This window comes from Lucilia sericata, unplaced genomic scaffold (genome assembly GCF_015586225.1).
Source record: "Lucilia sericata isolate MDLA Ls3-8-SP2 unplaced genomic scaffold, ASM1558622v1 Contig000447F_arrow, whole genome shotgun sequence".
Taxonomy (NCBI): domain Eukaryota; kingdom Metazoa; phylum Arthropoda; class Insecta; order Diptera; family Calliphoridae; genus Lucilia; species Lucilia sericata.
Window position 1 is genome coordinate 169,408 of NW_023994462.1, and position 14,123 is coordinate 183,530.

Consider the following 14,123-nt stretch of genomic DNA (forward strand, 5'->3'; position numbering starts at 1 on the left):
TATAGTCTAGTCTATAGTCTAGTCTATAGTCTAGTCTATAGTCTAGTCTATAGTCTAGTCTATAGTCTAGTCTATAGTCTAGTCTATAGTCTAGTCTATAGTCTAGTCTATAGTCGTCTAGTAGTCTAGTCTATAGTCTAGTCTATAGTCTAGTCTATAGTCTAGTCTATAGTCTAGTCTATAGTCTAGTCCATAGTCTAGTCTGTAGTCTAGTCTATAGTCTAGTCTATAGTCTAGTCTATAGTTTAATCTATAGTCTAGTCTATAGTCTAGTCTATGGTCTACTCTATAGTCTAGCCTATAATCTAGTCTATAATCTAGTATATAATCTAGTCTTTAGTCTAGTCTATAGTCTAGTCAATAGACTGTGTAATTGACTGAACTTTTTCACATGCTCGAGATTTATTCTTAGATTTCTGTCGTAATTCTGAGTCAAATGTTTGTTTTTGGATTGATTTATATAGAAGAAGATCTATTTCAGCCTTGGACCCTAACTTACTGAAAATCCAACTCTCTCTTTAGAAATTCGTTTGTAAATGATTCAAATAAATGCATTTTAAAGAAATTATTTGAAGTTCCTAAAAGTATGTTGTAGTTCAATTCAAAATCGAAATTAAAAGTTAATAACTTTGATCAATAATGGAATTGTTGATGGATTCTTGGCTTGATTATGTCTTAAACTTTAGAAGTTCTAAGATACAAAATGTCAATTCAGATACAAAAAGTTAAAAGAATTACTAACATTGTCTTTGACAACTTATAAAAAGTGTCTATTGTAGTAATATTTCAGCTTTCAGTTTTAACAGAAATAACATAGAAAAACTTTTACAGTTAACAATGTATTGTAAAAAAAAAAAAACAACGTATGATAAATCTGAATATGTCAAGTAATGTCCATTTGTCATAATTTTTTTCTTAACATTTTTATGACCTCTTTTCCATAATTTTCTCTATTTATATCTTTAGATATAAAACTAATTTGTGTTGTGTGTATTGATTTGTAGTTGTATGAAACGCCAACAAATAAAGAAGTAAAAAAAGTTTTCTCTTAAAATAGTTTATAAAATATTTTTTTGTATAATTTTATGTGATTTTTTTCCTCAAAGTTAACTGAACAAAATGAAAGCTTGGAATAGCAAGGTTTATTTTTGCCACAAGTTTTATGTTAATTTCATAATTATTGTAATCAGTTTCATTCTGTTGTTCTGTTGTGGCTGTTTTTATTATTTGTGACCCCTTGACCCGCCAAAAAGAAAAGAAAAAAGAAAGAAAACTTTTACATTTTAGTGTTCGCAACTAGATAATTATACTTAAGCAACATACATTTCATACTTTCTCATACTGTATCATTAAAATGTTGGTGATTTGTTTGTTTGTTTTATGTGATAAAGTGATAAAGAAAATAAAATATATATAAATAAATGTTAATTAAAGTTTATCCTTGTTTTGTTTGTTTTGCGCCAACAACAAAATAAAATTTATAAAAAAACACGTAAAACTTCCGTTACAAAACCTTTTAAAAAAGAACGTAACAAAACTAAATTTTACCCCGTTTTAGCGTGTTTAAACTAATCAGAGAAATTTTTTTCATCTGAAAAACGTACATGATGTTGTTGTTTCAGACGATGCTGTATGGGATTGCGTCGTAGTGTTATGGTTTTAATGTTACTACTGCTGCCAGGACTTATACTGATGGTATCGGTGAAGTTGTTAGTTTCATTAAAATTTTCCTGCTCCTCTACCATCATGATGTTTATTTTATCATGTTCATTGTGCTGTTGTTGCTGATGATGTTGTTGTTTTTGTAGGCTCATTGCTGATGAACCATTGCATTGTTTGTTTGTCCTGTTGTATCCGCTTCCGCCGGTCGCATCGTTTGTTCCACTTCCGTTTTCGGAAGTCTTTTCGTGCGCTTCAATGTTGATGTTTGTCGTAGTTACTGCCGTTGAGCCTGTATTTGTAGTATTTGTTGTTGTAGCTGTTATTGTTGTTCTTGTTGCTGGCGTTGGCGAAGTTGTTGATGATATTATTGTTGTTGTTGTTTCCATTGGGTTTTGTAGCTTTAATTGGCATTGGGATTCGTCCTGTGCTAATGGCTGTTGGTGTTGTTGTTGTTGTTGTGTAGGTGACACAGATGTTGGTGACGATGCCGATGATGTCGATCCATTCCACTGTTCATCGCATGAGCAATAACCTCGTCCTGTATCGCCACCTTCTAATGCCAATGATTGTATTTCTCGTAACTTTAATTTTTTTAATTTTTCTAAACGTTTATTTCTTGTTTGAGGTAGTTGCTGATGATGATGATACTGATGTTCCTGATGATAATGATGATTTTGCTGTAGTTGTTGTTGTTGCTGTTGATTAGTATGTTGCTGTTGTAGTTGTTCTTGTATTAGTTGCTGCTGTTGCTGTAAACTATAAAGTTCAAATTGTTCTTCATCAAATGTTTCAATTGATGATTTATCGTTAAAACTGAAATGATAGATAAATTGAAAAAAATGTTAACCAAATGTAATGAAATAATTATTTAATGCTGGTGTAAGTAAAAATCGAATGCGTTAAATTTTAAATTTGAGGCATCAGTAATGACCATTGCTCTAAAAAACATGATGCAATGAGTTGAAATTTAGATGTAAATTTTCTTCATTTTCGAAAAGCATTATTTCAAATTTCCCAATTATTTATAAGGATCCAGAATCATAAAGTAAGAAATCTGAGTCTTAATATGCAATTTATTTTATAATTTTCACTTTATATTTAATTTCAAATGTCTACTTAAATATGTATGTATACATACATAACAAACTAATAGCAGATTTAGTAATGGAACCCAGTCAGCCATATTAACAACATTTCTCTCCTCTACTCTCCCCTCCCTACCACTATCGAGGTAATAAATGCAAATTAACATCTTAAGTAAGCTTCGCTGCTTAACTTCAAAAATAAATATTCAAATATTTTATCTACTTTGCGCATACCAATGAATACAATTTAACTTTTTATTGCTAATAACTATGTAAACACATTACAAATACTACTCTCAGTACTTAAGTAAATTGTTAGTTAGTTATTTAACATTTATTGAAGTTTAAAATAAAGTTTTTCCTACTTATTTGATTTTGCCAACTGCGTTGGAACATTGATGGTTCGTATTCAACGTTTGCTGTTAGACTATAAAAATATAGAAATTGTACTTTCTGGCTTTTGGTATTTAACAATTTCCACTTCAAGTCTTTGTTGCTGTCGTTGAATTGCAATAATATTTACTCTGCTCATTTGCTGGCAAAAAAAAAAAAAAAATGTTGCAGCAAGCAAAACTTGCTTTACAGAAATGTGAAACGGAAACGTTCATGACATTCAAATTGTCACACATTTGTTGCTGAAAAAGTTATAGTCTATTCTTTGCTGCCATTTTGGATTTTATATTAATCACTAGTCAAAAGCAAAGATTTTTCTCTCACTCTTTCAGCCAACTGCCAGTCACTGTGACATTTCAAAATATTTCAACATTAACAGTGTCATTTTTGTTATTCCAATTTAAAGTTGAATGTGAATATTAAATGAAAATAGTATTTTCAAACATAAATATAATTATATTTACTACACTTACTTGTCTAGCAACTAAAAGCAGAACGGCTTAATTTAAAATAACGAAAAAACTTTAGTGTAAAAAAAAATATAAACTCAAAAGTTTAATTTCAATTTGATAGTCTCTGTAAAATACATACATACATGCATAAGTATGTATGTATATGCTATAAATGGCTAAATTTTGTTTATGTATTGTAAAAACTTTTAAATGAATTTTGAATTTTCAAAGTGCATAAAATAGTGTTTACAAGTCTCGTTTTGTATAATAAGTTTTAATGGAAATAGGGTTGATAATATGTTGTAGCAAATAGACTTTTTACATTAAACTATATTATGATATACATATCGTATATACTTATTACATTGTATTTATGTTTTCAAACTACATATAGGGGTTATAATATACTTGCAAAGTGCTTTTTCCACTGTTTGTAATATTTAGCATGTTTTTAAAAGTTTTCACAATATTTTCTCTACAACACCTAACTGTATGCTTTATATTATGTTAAAAGTCTTTAGCCTTAGAGATAGACTTAACTTTTTAAAATGAATTTAATTGAAATGTTAACGGTGTTTTTTCATATGGAAATATTATTATTTAGTGATAATAAAATTTCGTATGTAAGTGTTAAACTTCATATAATTAATTCCTTATTAAATTTGCTAACATTTAGTTTATTCCTTTTTAATGTTTTCTTAATAGAACGAAAAAAAATATATAAATATAACAAATATGATTGATCACATAATTATGTCCTAATTTGTTACTGTACAAATTCTATATAAGTAGCCTCAATAACATATTTACATTTGTATGTGTGTGACCCTTAAATTATAACATTTGATAAATTGATTGATTTTTATTTGACATAAGGTTTTTGATTTCAAGTAAACAGAATTTTTATAAATAAAAATTTAATATTTAATTTAAGCAATAAAAAAATTACTTTTGAACTTAGTTCAAACTAAAAATTAAATTGAAAAATATGGCAATGTCTTTACTTTGACTCTGATATATAGTATATTTCATGGAAAACTGAGAGGACTAGTAGTAGTGGGCGTAACATGTCCCAAAAAATGAATATTTAAAATGGGCGGATAGTAAAAGTGGTCATTTTTAAAAATATCAAAAATCTATTAAAAATGTAATTCATAAAATTTAATATTTTTTCGAGCATATTCCAAGATGTTTCATTATATTTCAAAAAACTTTAGCATACTTCCAGGATATTACAACTATTTGTATATGTTTTTCCTAAAAACTATTTAAACTGTTTTAAATAATCAAAATTTATAATATAATTCACATGTTACTTAAGTACTTATTAGTAGCGTTACAAGTAGACAAAACTAATTTATCTATTAAAAGTTTTAAATGATTTTTCTCTCCTTTTTCAATTCTATATAAGTTTTCCTATAAACAAAGAAAAACTTTTGCCTGCAGTAAGCCATAAGTACATCCAATTAAATATTTAAAAATGTGCTACAAAAGCATATTACTTTTACTAATTTCTATTTTTTTCGGAACTTTTTTTTCCAAAAAATCAAGTTGTGTTTATTTCCTATTTAGTCGAAGGTTTTGTTTAAAGGATGTGTTCTGTATCTCTAATATAACAGCATTTACACACCAATAACATGTTATACATATGTATGTATAACCAGGGGGAAGTAATGTAAAATTTCAGGGCCTAATGCTAACAGGGGAAACGTTGCAAGTTTTATATAATGGCTGTAGTCATTTTATAGAAAAAAAAAAAAATATCATTTCTGACATTAATTAAGTGCTTGGAAAAATTCTTGTTTTAATTTTTCTACGAATAAGTACTTGTTAGGAAATATGTACATATATGTATAAGCAAGTTTGTTTTCAGCATATACTTATGTATGTATTAAAAAAAAAGTATGTATTAATAAAACAACACTTCAAAAAACATATATTTTTATGGAAGTCTACTACTACTTCATATTTATTAAGTAGTACACACATACTTTATTATCTTTCGAAAAATGATTTGCATTTAAATAGTTTAAAGTGAATTTTATGGGAAATCTTATATATAATTATAGTTTAATTGCTTTAATTAATATTAACGAAGATAAAAACATGCGTAAAAAGATTCTGAAAATATCTTTTGTTCGTTTACTGATTTCTAGGGTCTTTAAATTGGTCTAATGTACAGTTCAGACTTTTGTATAAACTTGTCAATAGTTTATACTATAGTTCAGTCTATAGACTAATCTATTGTTTAAAAACTTGCGTAAGAAGATCCTGAGAATATATTTTATTCGTTTACTGATTTCTGGGGTCTTTAAATTGGTCTAATGTTCAGACTAATCTATACTTCAGACTATAATGTATTCTACAGTTCAGACTTTTTATAGACTTGTCAATAGCTTATACTATAGTTCAGTCTATAGACTAATCTATTGTTCAGTCTATAGACTAATCTATTGTTTAGTCTATAGACTAATTCAGTCTATAGACTAGTCTCTAGTTCAGAATGTATACTGATCTATACTTCAGAATATAGACTGTATATAGTCCAAACTATAGGCTAGATATTCGGACACCAGATCTGTAGTGTGATCTATATTTCAGACTATAGACTGATCAATAGTTCAGTCTATAGATTGATCTTTAATTCAGACTATAGACTGATTGCGATCTATACTTTAAACCACAGACTCTAGTTATAGTTTATACTATAGACTGTATATAGTTCAGAATATAGAACGATCCATAATTGAGACTATAGACTGAATTGTAGTTCAAACAATAAACTAATCTATAGTGCAGACCGAGAATGATCTAAATATATTTCAGACTGATCTATAGTTCAAACAATATACTGATCTATAGTTGACACTATAGACTGATATATAGGCCAGATTGTAGACTGATTTATAGTTCAGATTATAAACTGATCTATAGGCCAGACTATAAACTGATATATATTTCAGATTATAGACTGATCAATAGTTTTGACTGTGGTTATCGGGGAAGTTAACTGCTTGCGCAGAGTTAAGTAGTTTCAAAGGGACTCCATTTCGACAAGTTCAGACTATAGACTGATCAATATATCAGATTATAAACTGATCTATAATTCAGACTATCTATTGATCTGTAATTTGGACTTTAAACCAATCTACAGTTTATACTATAATCTTATCTATAGTTCAGACTATAGACCAATCTATAGGTAAGAATATAGCCTTGTCTGTAGTTCAGGCTATATAATAGGTTTTACTGAAATTTCCTAATTTTGACAAGAGGAATACTTTAGAGGAGGATTTTTTAAATTCTTTCAATCAATGCATGCAAATTTACTTTTGCATTAACTATTTAAATTTCAAAATAATATAAGCCAACCAAGCAACATGTCTCACCAGGAAATACATGACAGCAGCTGTCAAATCTGACATAATAATTTATTATACTTAAATTTTTTTTTTGCTCCCTTAAAACTATGGACAACAAAGTTTTAATAGAAAACACACACATACACAGAGTTATAAATAATTTATAAACAGGTAATTTTGGTTGGTTTTTCTTCATAAAATTGTAAATTTTGTTGTGCATCTCATTGTTTATTATTTACGAGAAATTGAGGAATAGTTAGTTTCAGTTATAAAGATTTTTCTCTTACAAAAACTTTTAGAAAATCTGAAGAAAAAAAAAAAAAACTCTTGTAGAAAGAAATATTTAGTGAATAAAAAAACGGTTGTTGTTTTTTTGTACATTTATGTTAAAATCAGTTTTTGTGCTAGTTTTACAAAATAAATAAGTAGAAAAAAAGAACTCTTCAGAAAACATTTGCCAAATAAATTAAAAGTTTTTTTTTGGGTTTTTGTTTATATAAACAACGGCCAACTATAACAAAAGAAAAGCCAAAAATATAAAAAAACAAACAAAATATTTACTCTTACCAATGACACAAAACAGGACTTTTAACAAGTAAATGAAAACAAAAGGCCAAAACCAAACGACCCAACAACCAACCAACCAACCATCCAAGTAGGGGCTACAACACACGAGTAAACTAGCTGATTTAACTGTGTCATGACATTTGGATGAAGAGTTGGCAGAGCAGGAAACGGATATTTTGGAGGACATGAAACAAGTTTAAGTATCTGTTGTTAAACTGGTAAAACAACTTATAAAGTGTGGCTGTTTGGCTGACTAGCCCCATGCCTTCTAATATAAGTATGTATACATATGTATGTATATGTATGTTTGTTACCAAACAACATAATTTCAAACAAACACACTTTGCTATGTATGTATATAAGCCAGCGTTTAAAGTTCACCTATGTGTGTCATTAAGGTGTTCTTTAGCACACTTCAAAAACTGGCAAAGTGTACAGCTGGGTCTCTGGTACTTGCACCATTTTACTTGTGTGAACGTTCCCACAAAATTTATTTATGTGCAAATGGATTTATTTTGTTAGTGTGGATGCTTGTGGATGCAAGGGTTTCCTGCATCTTTTATGCAACATTGCAGCCAAGATTTATTTTAATAATATTCAAAGTACTTTACGCGCCACACGTAACGAAATGTACGACAAAGTGTTAAAGTATGAAGAAAGAAACTGGCACCTGCACTTTTTGTAGCTGGTGTTGTTGTAAGGATAAAAAAGTGCGCCAACAATATTCAAATTTTTTTTTTTACAAAAGTGCACTTTATTATGAGTTTACAATTATTGTATTGTATGTATTTAACTTTAAAATTAAGACCCTACAGTTAGGGATTACTGGCTAGGGATATCTAGAGAAAGTTTGTCGGTTATGGATTTCAGAAAGTTTTGTAAAAGTTATTGTATTCTCGAGAATATTCCTCGAACTAATTTCTTTTCATTCAAGTTATCAGTAATTATATGCCGAAATGTGTAGCATAATTTGAGGCAAATTAAAATTTTGTATTTGGGTTAGTTTGGAGGCTTAACAAAATCTTAGTATACTAGAATGGAAACGTTCCCTTATCACGAAAACTAATTACATACGTATGTAGTCTTTTGACTTGTCTTTGGACAGGTCTATTGCCTTGCCCATGTCTAGTCTATCAGTTGGTCTGTGGACTAGTTCTGAACTTGTCTATCGAGTGAGTTATTGACTAACCCATTGATTAGTCTATGGAATAGTCGATTACCTAATCTATGGAATAGTCTAGATCTAACCTATGTACGACATTATGAACTAGTCTACAGATTATACTATTAAGTTCAGTCACTATACATGAAGCCTAGTGACTGAACTTTGAATTAGCCTATTGACTTGTCTATGAATTAGTGTATTTCATTTTCTCTAAACTAGTCTATTAAATATCTATGAACTAGTCTATGACCTAGTGAATGATCCCCTATATGTACATACATATGTACTAGTTACTAACTAGTTCGTGAACCAGCCTTGAACTAGTTTGCTTAGAGTTTATGTTATAAAAAGATACCTGGAGCTACTGCGGTATTGTCGATAAGTACAGTACTGAAGTTTCCATCCATAATTTAGAGTTTGATTAAAGAAATTCTCAAATGGTCTATTAATAGGGGGGTGTTTGACTTTGACACTTAGAAAAGCCACAAACCATTGGCTTGAGTATAAATAGTTCAGATAAGTTTTATATTTCAGTTTATCTTAAACTTTGACAATAGTGACAGACAACATTTATATAGAATTGTAAATTTTTGAAAAATTGTTTACTGGGTAACATGGCTAGTATGAAAGTGTTTACTATTCCTACTTTGCATGCCATTATTACACCTGTGAATACAATTAAATTTACATTATTTTCCCTTCGGTGGAATGTTTGGCTAAGAACGTCTTTGCTCACTTGATTAACATTTACGCTTGTTAGTTTCTGCTTAAATACAAGAAGTGTACATAGAAATGTTTGTAGTGCATTTACTTCCCGGTGGATTTATAAGGAATCAGTGTATCCTTTTTGTATAAACTTTACTTTGAACTCTTAGAGGACTTCATTGTCTCCAAGTAGACAAGTTAATTTTTAAGTAATTCTAAGAAATCTAGTCAAGTCTAAGCGACTTGACTTGATTTCAGAGAACAGAGTCTTTTTTAACCAAAGTATGGTGTGATTATAACCTACATAAGGAAAATTGTTTCCTGTGCCTGGAACTCAGTGCAACATGGTTCTTAAACACACACCTCGACAAGAAAATTTTCACTTCTTTTTTTATAGTTTTTTTTTTGATATTTCCACTTGTACTTACTAGTGAAATACTAATGCATTTTTATTGTTTAAATATTTAAACAAATGGTAAAACAGAGAGCAAAGCTTAAAGTTAGGTAACAGTTTGTATAGTCTTCTAAAAGATCTTGATTTAATAAATAAATTTTGTTGACTAAAGGTACTGAGTTGTTAAGTTAAACTTCAACAATGGGCTAAATAAATAAAGTAAAATTTTGCAAACTTAAGCATAAATCGAAGTGTTTGTTTTTAAGGTAAAAATTTATTTATATTTCGAGTAATAAAATATTCTTAAGGATATTTTCAAAAAGTAATAAAATATATTTTTAAGAGTTTAATTACATTATGTATCAAAATAGTAGCAATATTTATTATTCAAATGTGAATAAAAGGAAAATATTTAAATGTTTATTTTTAAGGAATAACTGAAGCAAAATAATGGTTTTTAATATTAAATTCCTTAAACAGGCGATAACTAAACAGTTTGTTAATTATATATGTAAAAATGGTCTTAAGAGTATTTTAACTTTAGAAAAAATAATATTTATGGAGAAGAAGATTCAAATTACATTCGAGAATATTCAAAGAATTTTGCGATGCTTGTGAACTAAGACAACTTATTAATATTTCATATTGGAAGTTAATTTTAAATTTTAAATCTTAATATGCGATGCAGAACTAGACAACCATAAAAAACAAATTCTTTAAATATTCGCGAATAAATTCAAATCTGTTTATTATCTTATTTTGAAAACAAATATTAATTACAAAGAAATGTATAAGTCTTAATTTCTCAAAGAGTGAAAGAAATCTTTAAAACTAATGAAAACTAATTCTTGGAATATTCGCGAAAAAATTTAAAATCTGTTCGAATATGAATTTCTATTTATATCTGGAATTAAAATTTGATTGCTTAGACTGCTAGAGAATTAAACTACTCAACATAATTTTAGAATCATCGCTGTTCCATTAAAATTGTTTTCTGTATATTAAAATTGGTAAAATGTGCTTTAAATTTTTTTGAATTTAAATCGTAATTGTTGTCTTTCTATTTTGTAATTTAAAAACGTTATTAAATCTTCTATTGTTGTAATGTCATGCCAACCTGTTTGTATAGAAACAATCTTTATCAAATTTCAACTTTTTCTTTTATAATCCCGTATTTTTTCTTGCTCTTAATTTTGCATAAATGTTGAAACTTGAAAAAGAACACATTAAGAATTGTTGTAATTTGTTGCCAGTGAACTCAATTGATAAGAAAACTGACTGACTTTTTTTTACTTTATTCTATTGTAACTTTTTTTTAATTTTTGTCTATAGAAAAGTGTTGAATGATTTTAAGTATGTCTATATGTATGTGCAAAAAACAGTTAATATGAATGTATGAGTCTGTGTATGCAAATGTGTGTAAGAAATTACAAAGACAAGACAACGGAAATGCGAATGAATATAAAAACCTAGTCAAGTGCACACAAGCGCAACAGATAATGAAGAGAGAAATGGAAAAGTATAAAAGTTTTATAAAAATAGAAAATAAAAAGCAGAAAATGAAGGCGAAAACTGCATGAAAAGACATGATTAAAGAAAAACTTTTAAAGTTTAAGCGTAAGAAACAAAAGATTAAGTCAGCGTTCTATATCCGGCTAGATCGAAACATATATGCCCTAGAATTTATAATATTAATAAGAATGTTATCAGAGCCAAATCCATTTAAAAACATTTTCTATTTCTAAAGGAGAGAACACGTTTATGGCTAATGAAATAAGCTTTCCAAAATCTCCAGATATCTTATGGACACTTGGACGATGATTATAAAAAAAGTTTGTTATCCCGTCAAATAACTTTAACGCTAAATATCCCCATGTGGCGGACCTTCATTACCACTTGTTCTCTTAAAGCATAGACTACTACTCTACTGTATTAGTTCTTCAATTCCTTTTAATTCAATAATTTATAAGCTCGTTGATATAATCACCGTTCAATTCAATTTAATTTTACATTTCAATAAAACATTTTATGTCACCTATTCACGTATTTTTATTTCGTTTTTAATAAAAATTATTAATGAATATTTTTGCAATTTACATTTTGTGAAATGTTTCCTGACAAAGCAAAAAAGAAAAGAAGAGATATTAGTTTAAATGCAAATACCATTTTGATTGAAATGACAATAATAATTATTAAAAGGATAATAAGGAATAAACGTTTTACTACCCAAAAGGGATACAAAACACAAAGAAGGCTTACAGAACATCTAAACAGTTAAACGCATTTAATGAGAAACGTGACAAAACAGCCATGCATAAATAAATGATAAAATATGGCAACAATTTTATTTTAAATACTTAAGTCTATGCTTTAAGGCTATTCTTATTATCATATCAAGGCTTTTATAATTATCCAGCTACTTACCAAGAAGACTATAAATCTAGTTCGAACACCGACACCTATCAGACGCGCATCTCATCCATGGCCGCCTGTGGCACTTGTTGCTGCAGATGTGGCGCTCCACCCGTTGATGATGATGTCGCTGTCATTCCTATATTATCCACCGCTGTTGAATTGTGCGAATGCGTATGACCATGATGATGCGAATGACCCTTAGAGGAGGGCGCACTGCTAACACCGCTACTACTGCTGCCATTTGAAGGAGTTTGATCTATTAAACTAGAACCACCACCCATATTATTAGTGTTACTGCCGCCACCACCACCTCCTCCTCCACCACCTCCCGAACCACATTGTGTTGTTGTTGAGGAAGCGGTTCTGGTGGGTGGTCGTGGCGCTCGTATGTGATGAGACAAGGTACCAAGACCGGTCATTATACTACCATTAGGATGATTTTTATTCGATTGTTGCTGATATTGTTGTTGAGGTGATTCTGAAATTAGAAAAGTTGAAAAAGGGTTAATGAAAACCAATTTATTTGATTTACATATTTTGTTGATTGGGTAATTATTTGGTTTCGTTTCTTAGTTTTAATACGTTCGTATGAGTGTTAATATATAATTATTTGCAGATAAATATTACGTAATACGCCCCTATATTGTAATACATGTGTATGTAGTACAGTTTAAAATTTACTTTATAAACTAATCTTCAATTAGAAATATTATTCAGACTAGACTATAGACTAGACTATAGACTAGACTATAGAATAGACTATAGACTAGACTATAGACTAGACTATAGACTAGACTATAGACTAGACTATAGACTAGACTATAGACTAGACTATAGACTAGACTATATAGAACTAGACTATAGACTAGACTATAGACTAGACTATAGACTAGACTATAGACTAGACTATAGAACTGACTATAGACTAGACTTATAGACTAGACTATAGACTAGACTATAGACTAGACTATAGACTAGACTATAGACTAGACTATAGACTAGACTATAGACTACTATAGACTAGACTATAGACTAGACTATAGACTAGACTATAGACTAGACTATAGACTAGACTATAGACTAGACTATAGACTAGACTATAGACTAGACTATAGACTAGACTATAGACTAGACTATAGACTAGACTATAGACTAGACTATAGACTAGACTATAGACTAGACTATAGACTAGACTATAGACTAGACTATAGACTAGACTATATACTAGACTATAGACTATAGACTAGACTATAGACTAGACTATAGACTAGACTTTAGACTAGACTATAGACTAGACTATAGACTAGACTATAGACTAGACTATAGACTAGACTATAGACTAGACTATAGACTAGACTATAGACTAGACTATAGACTAGACTATAGACTAGACTATAGACTAGACTATAGACTAGACTATAGACTAGACTATAGACTAGACTATAGACTAGACTATAGACTAGACTATAGACTAGACTATAGACTAGACTATAGACTAGACTATAGACTAGACTATAGACTAGACTATAGACTAGACTATAGACTAGACTATAGACTAGACTATAGACTAGACTATAGACTAGACTATAGACTAGACTATAGACTAGACTATAGACTAGACTATAGACTAGACTATAGACTAGACTATAGACTAGACTATAGACTAGACTATAGACTAGACTATAGACTAGACTATAGACTAGACTATAGACTAGACTATAGACTAGACTATAGACTAGACTATAGACTAGACTATAGACTATACTATAAACTAAACTATAGATTAGACTGTAGACTAAACTATAGACTAGACTATAGACTATACTATAAACTAAACTATAGATTAGACTATAGACTAAACTATGTACTATAGTACCCATTTATTTGTAATCATTAATAACTTATTCACTTCATAAAAACTAG

At 29.1% G+C, this 14,123-nt stretch overlaps 2 protein-coding genes across 2 annotated transcripts in view; both read right to left on the bottom strand.

Moving 5' to 3' along the window:
* Window positions 1-274: 274 nt before the first annotated feature.
* LOC119604961 (putative mediator of RNA polymerase II transcription subunit 23) lies at window positions 275-9,571 on the bottom strand. The gene is made up of 2 exons (XM_037957890.1): window positions 9,549-9,571; window positions 275-2,475 (listed from the first exon to the last, which is right to left on the bottom strand). The coding sequence occupies exons 1-2, from the start codon at window positions 9,569-9,571 to the stop codon at window positions 1,569-1,571; spliced, it is 930 nt and encodes a 309-aa protein (XP_037813818.1). The 3' UTR covers window positions 275-1,568.
* LOC119604965 overlaps window positions 2,348-14,123 on the bottom strand; it is a 131,570-nt gene continuing 119,794 nt past the window's right edge. Inside the window, exons 10-11 of the mRNA XM_037957895.1 lie at window positions 12,210-12,678; window positions 2,348-2,475 (exon numbers count right to left, since the gene is read on the bottom strand). Of these exons, the coding sequence (XP_037813823.1) occupies window positions 12,248-12,678 (431 nt within the window). The 3' untranslated portion in view covers window positions 2,348-2,475; window positions 12,210-12,247. The remainder of the gene's footprint in view (window positions 2,476-12,209; window positions 12,679-14,123) is intronic.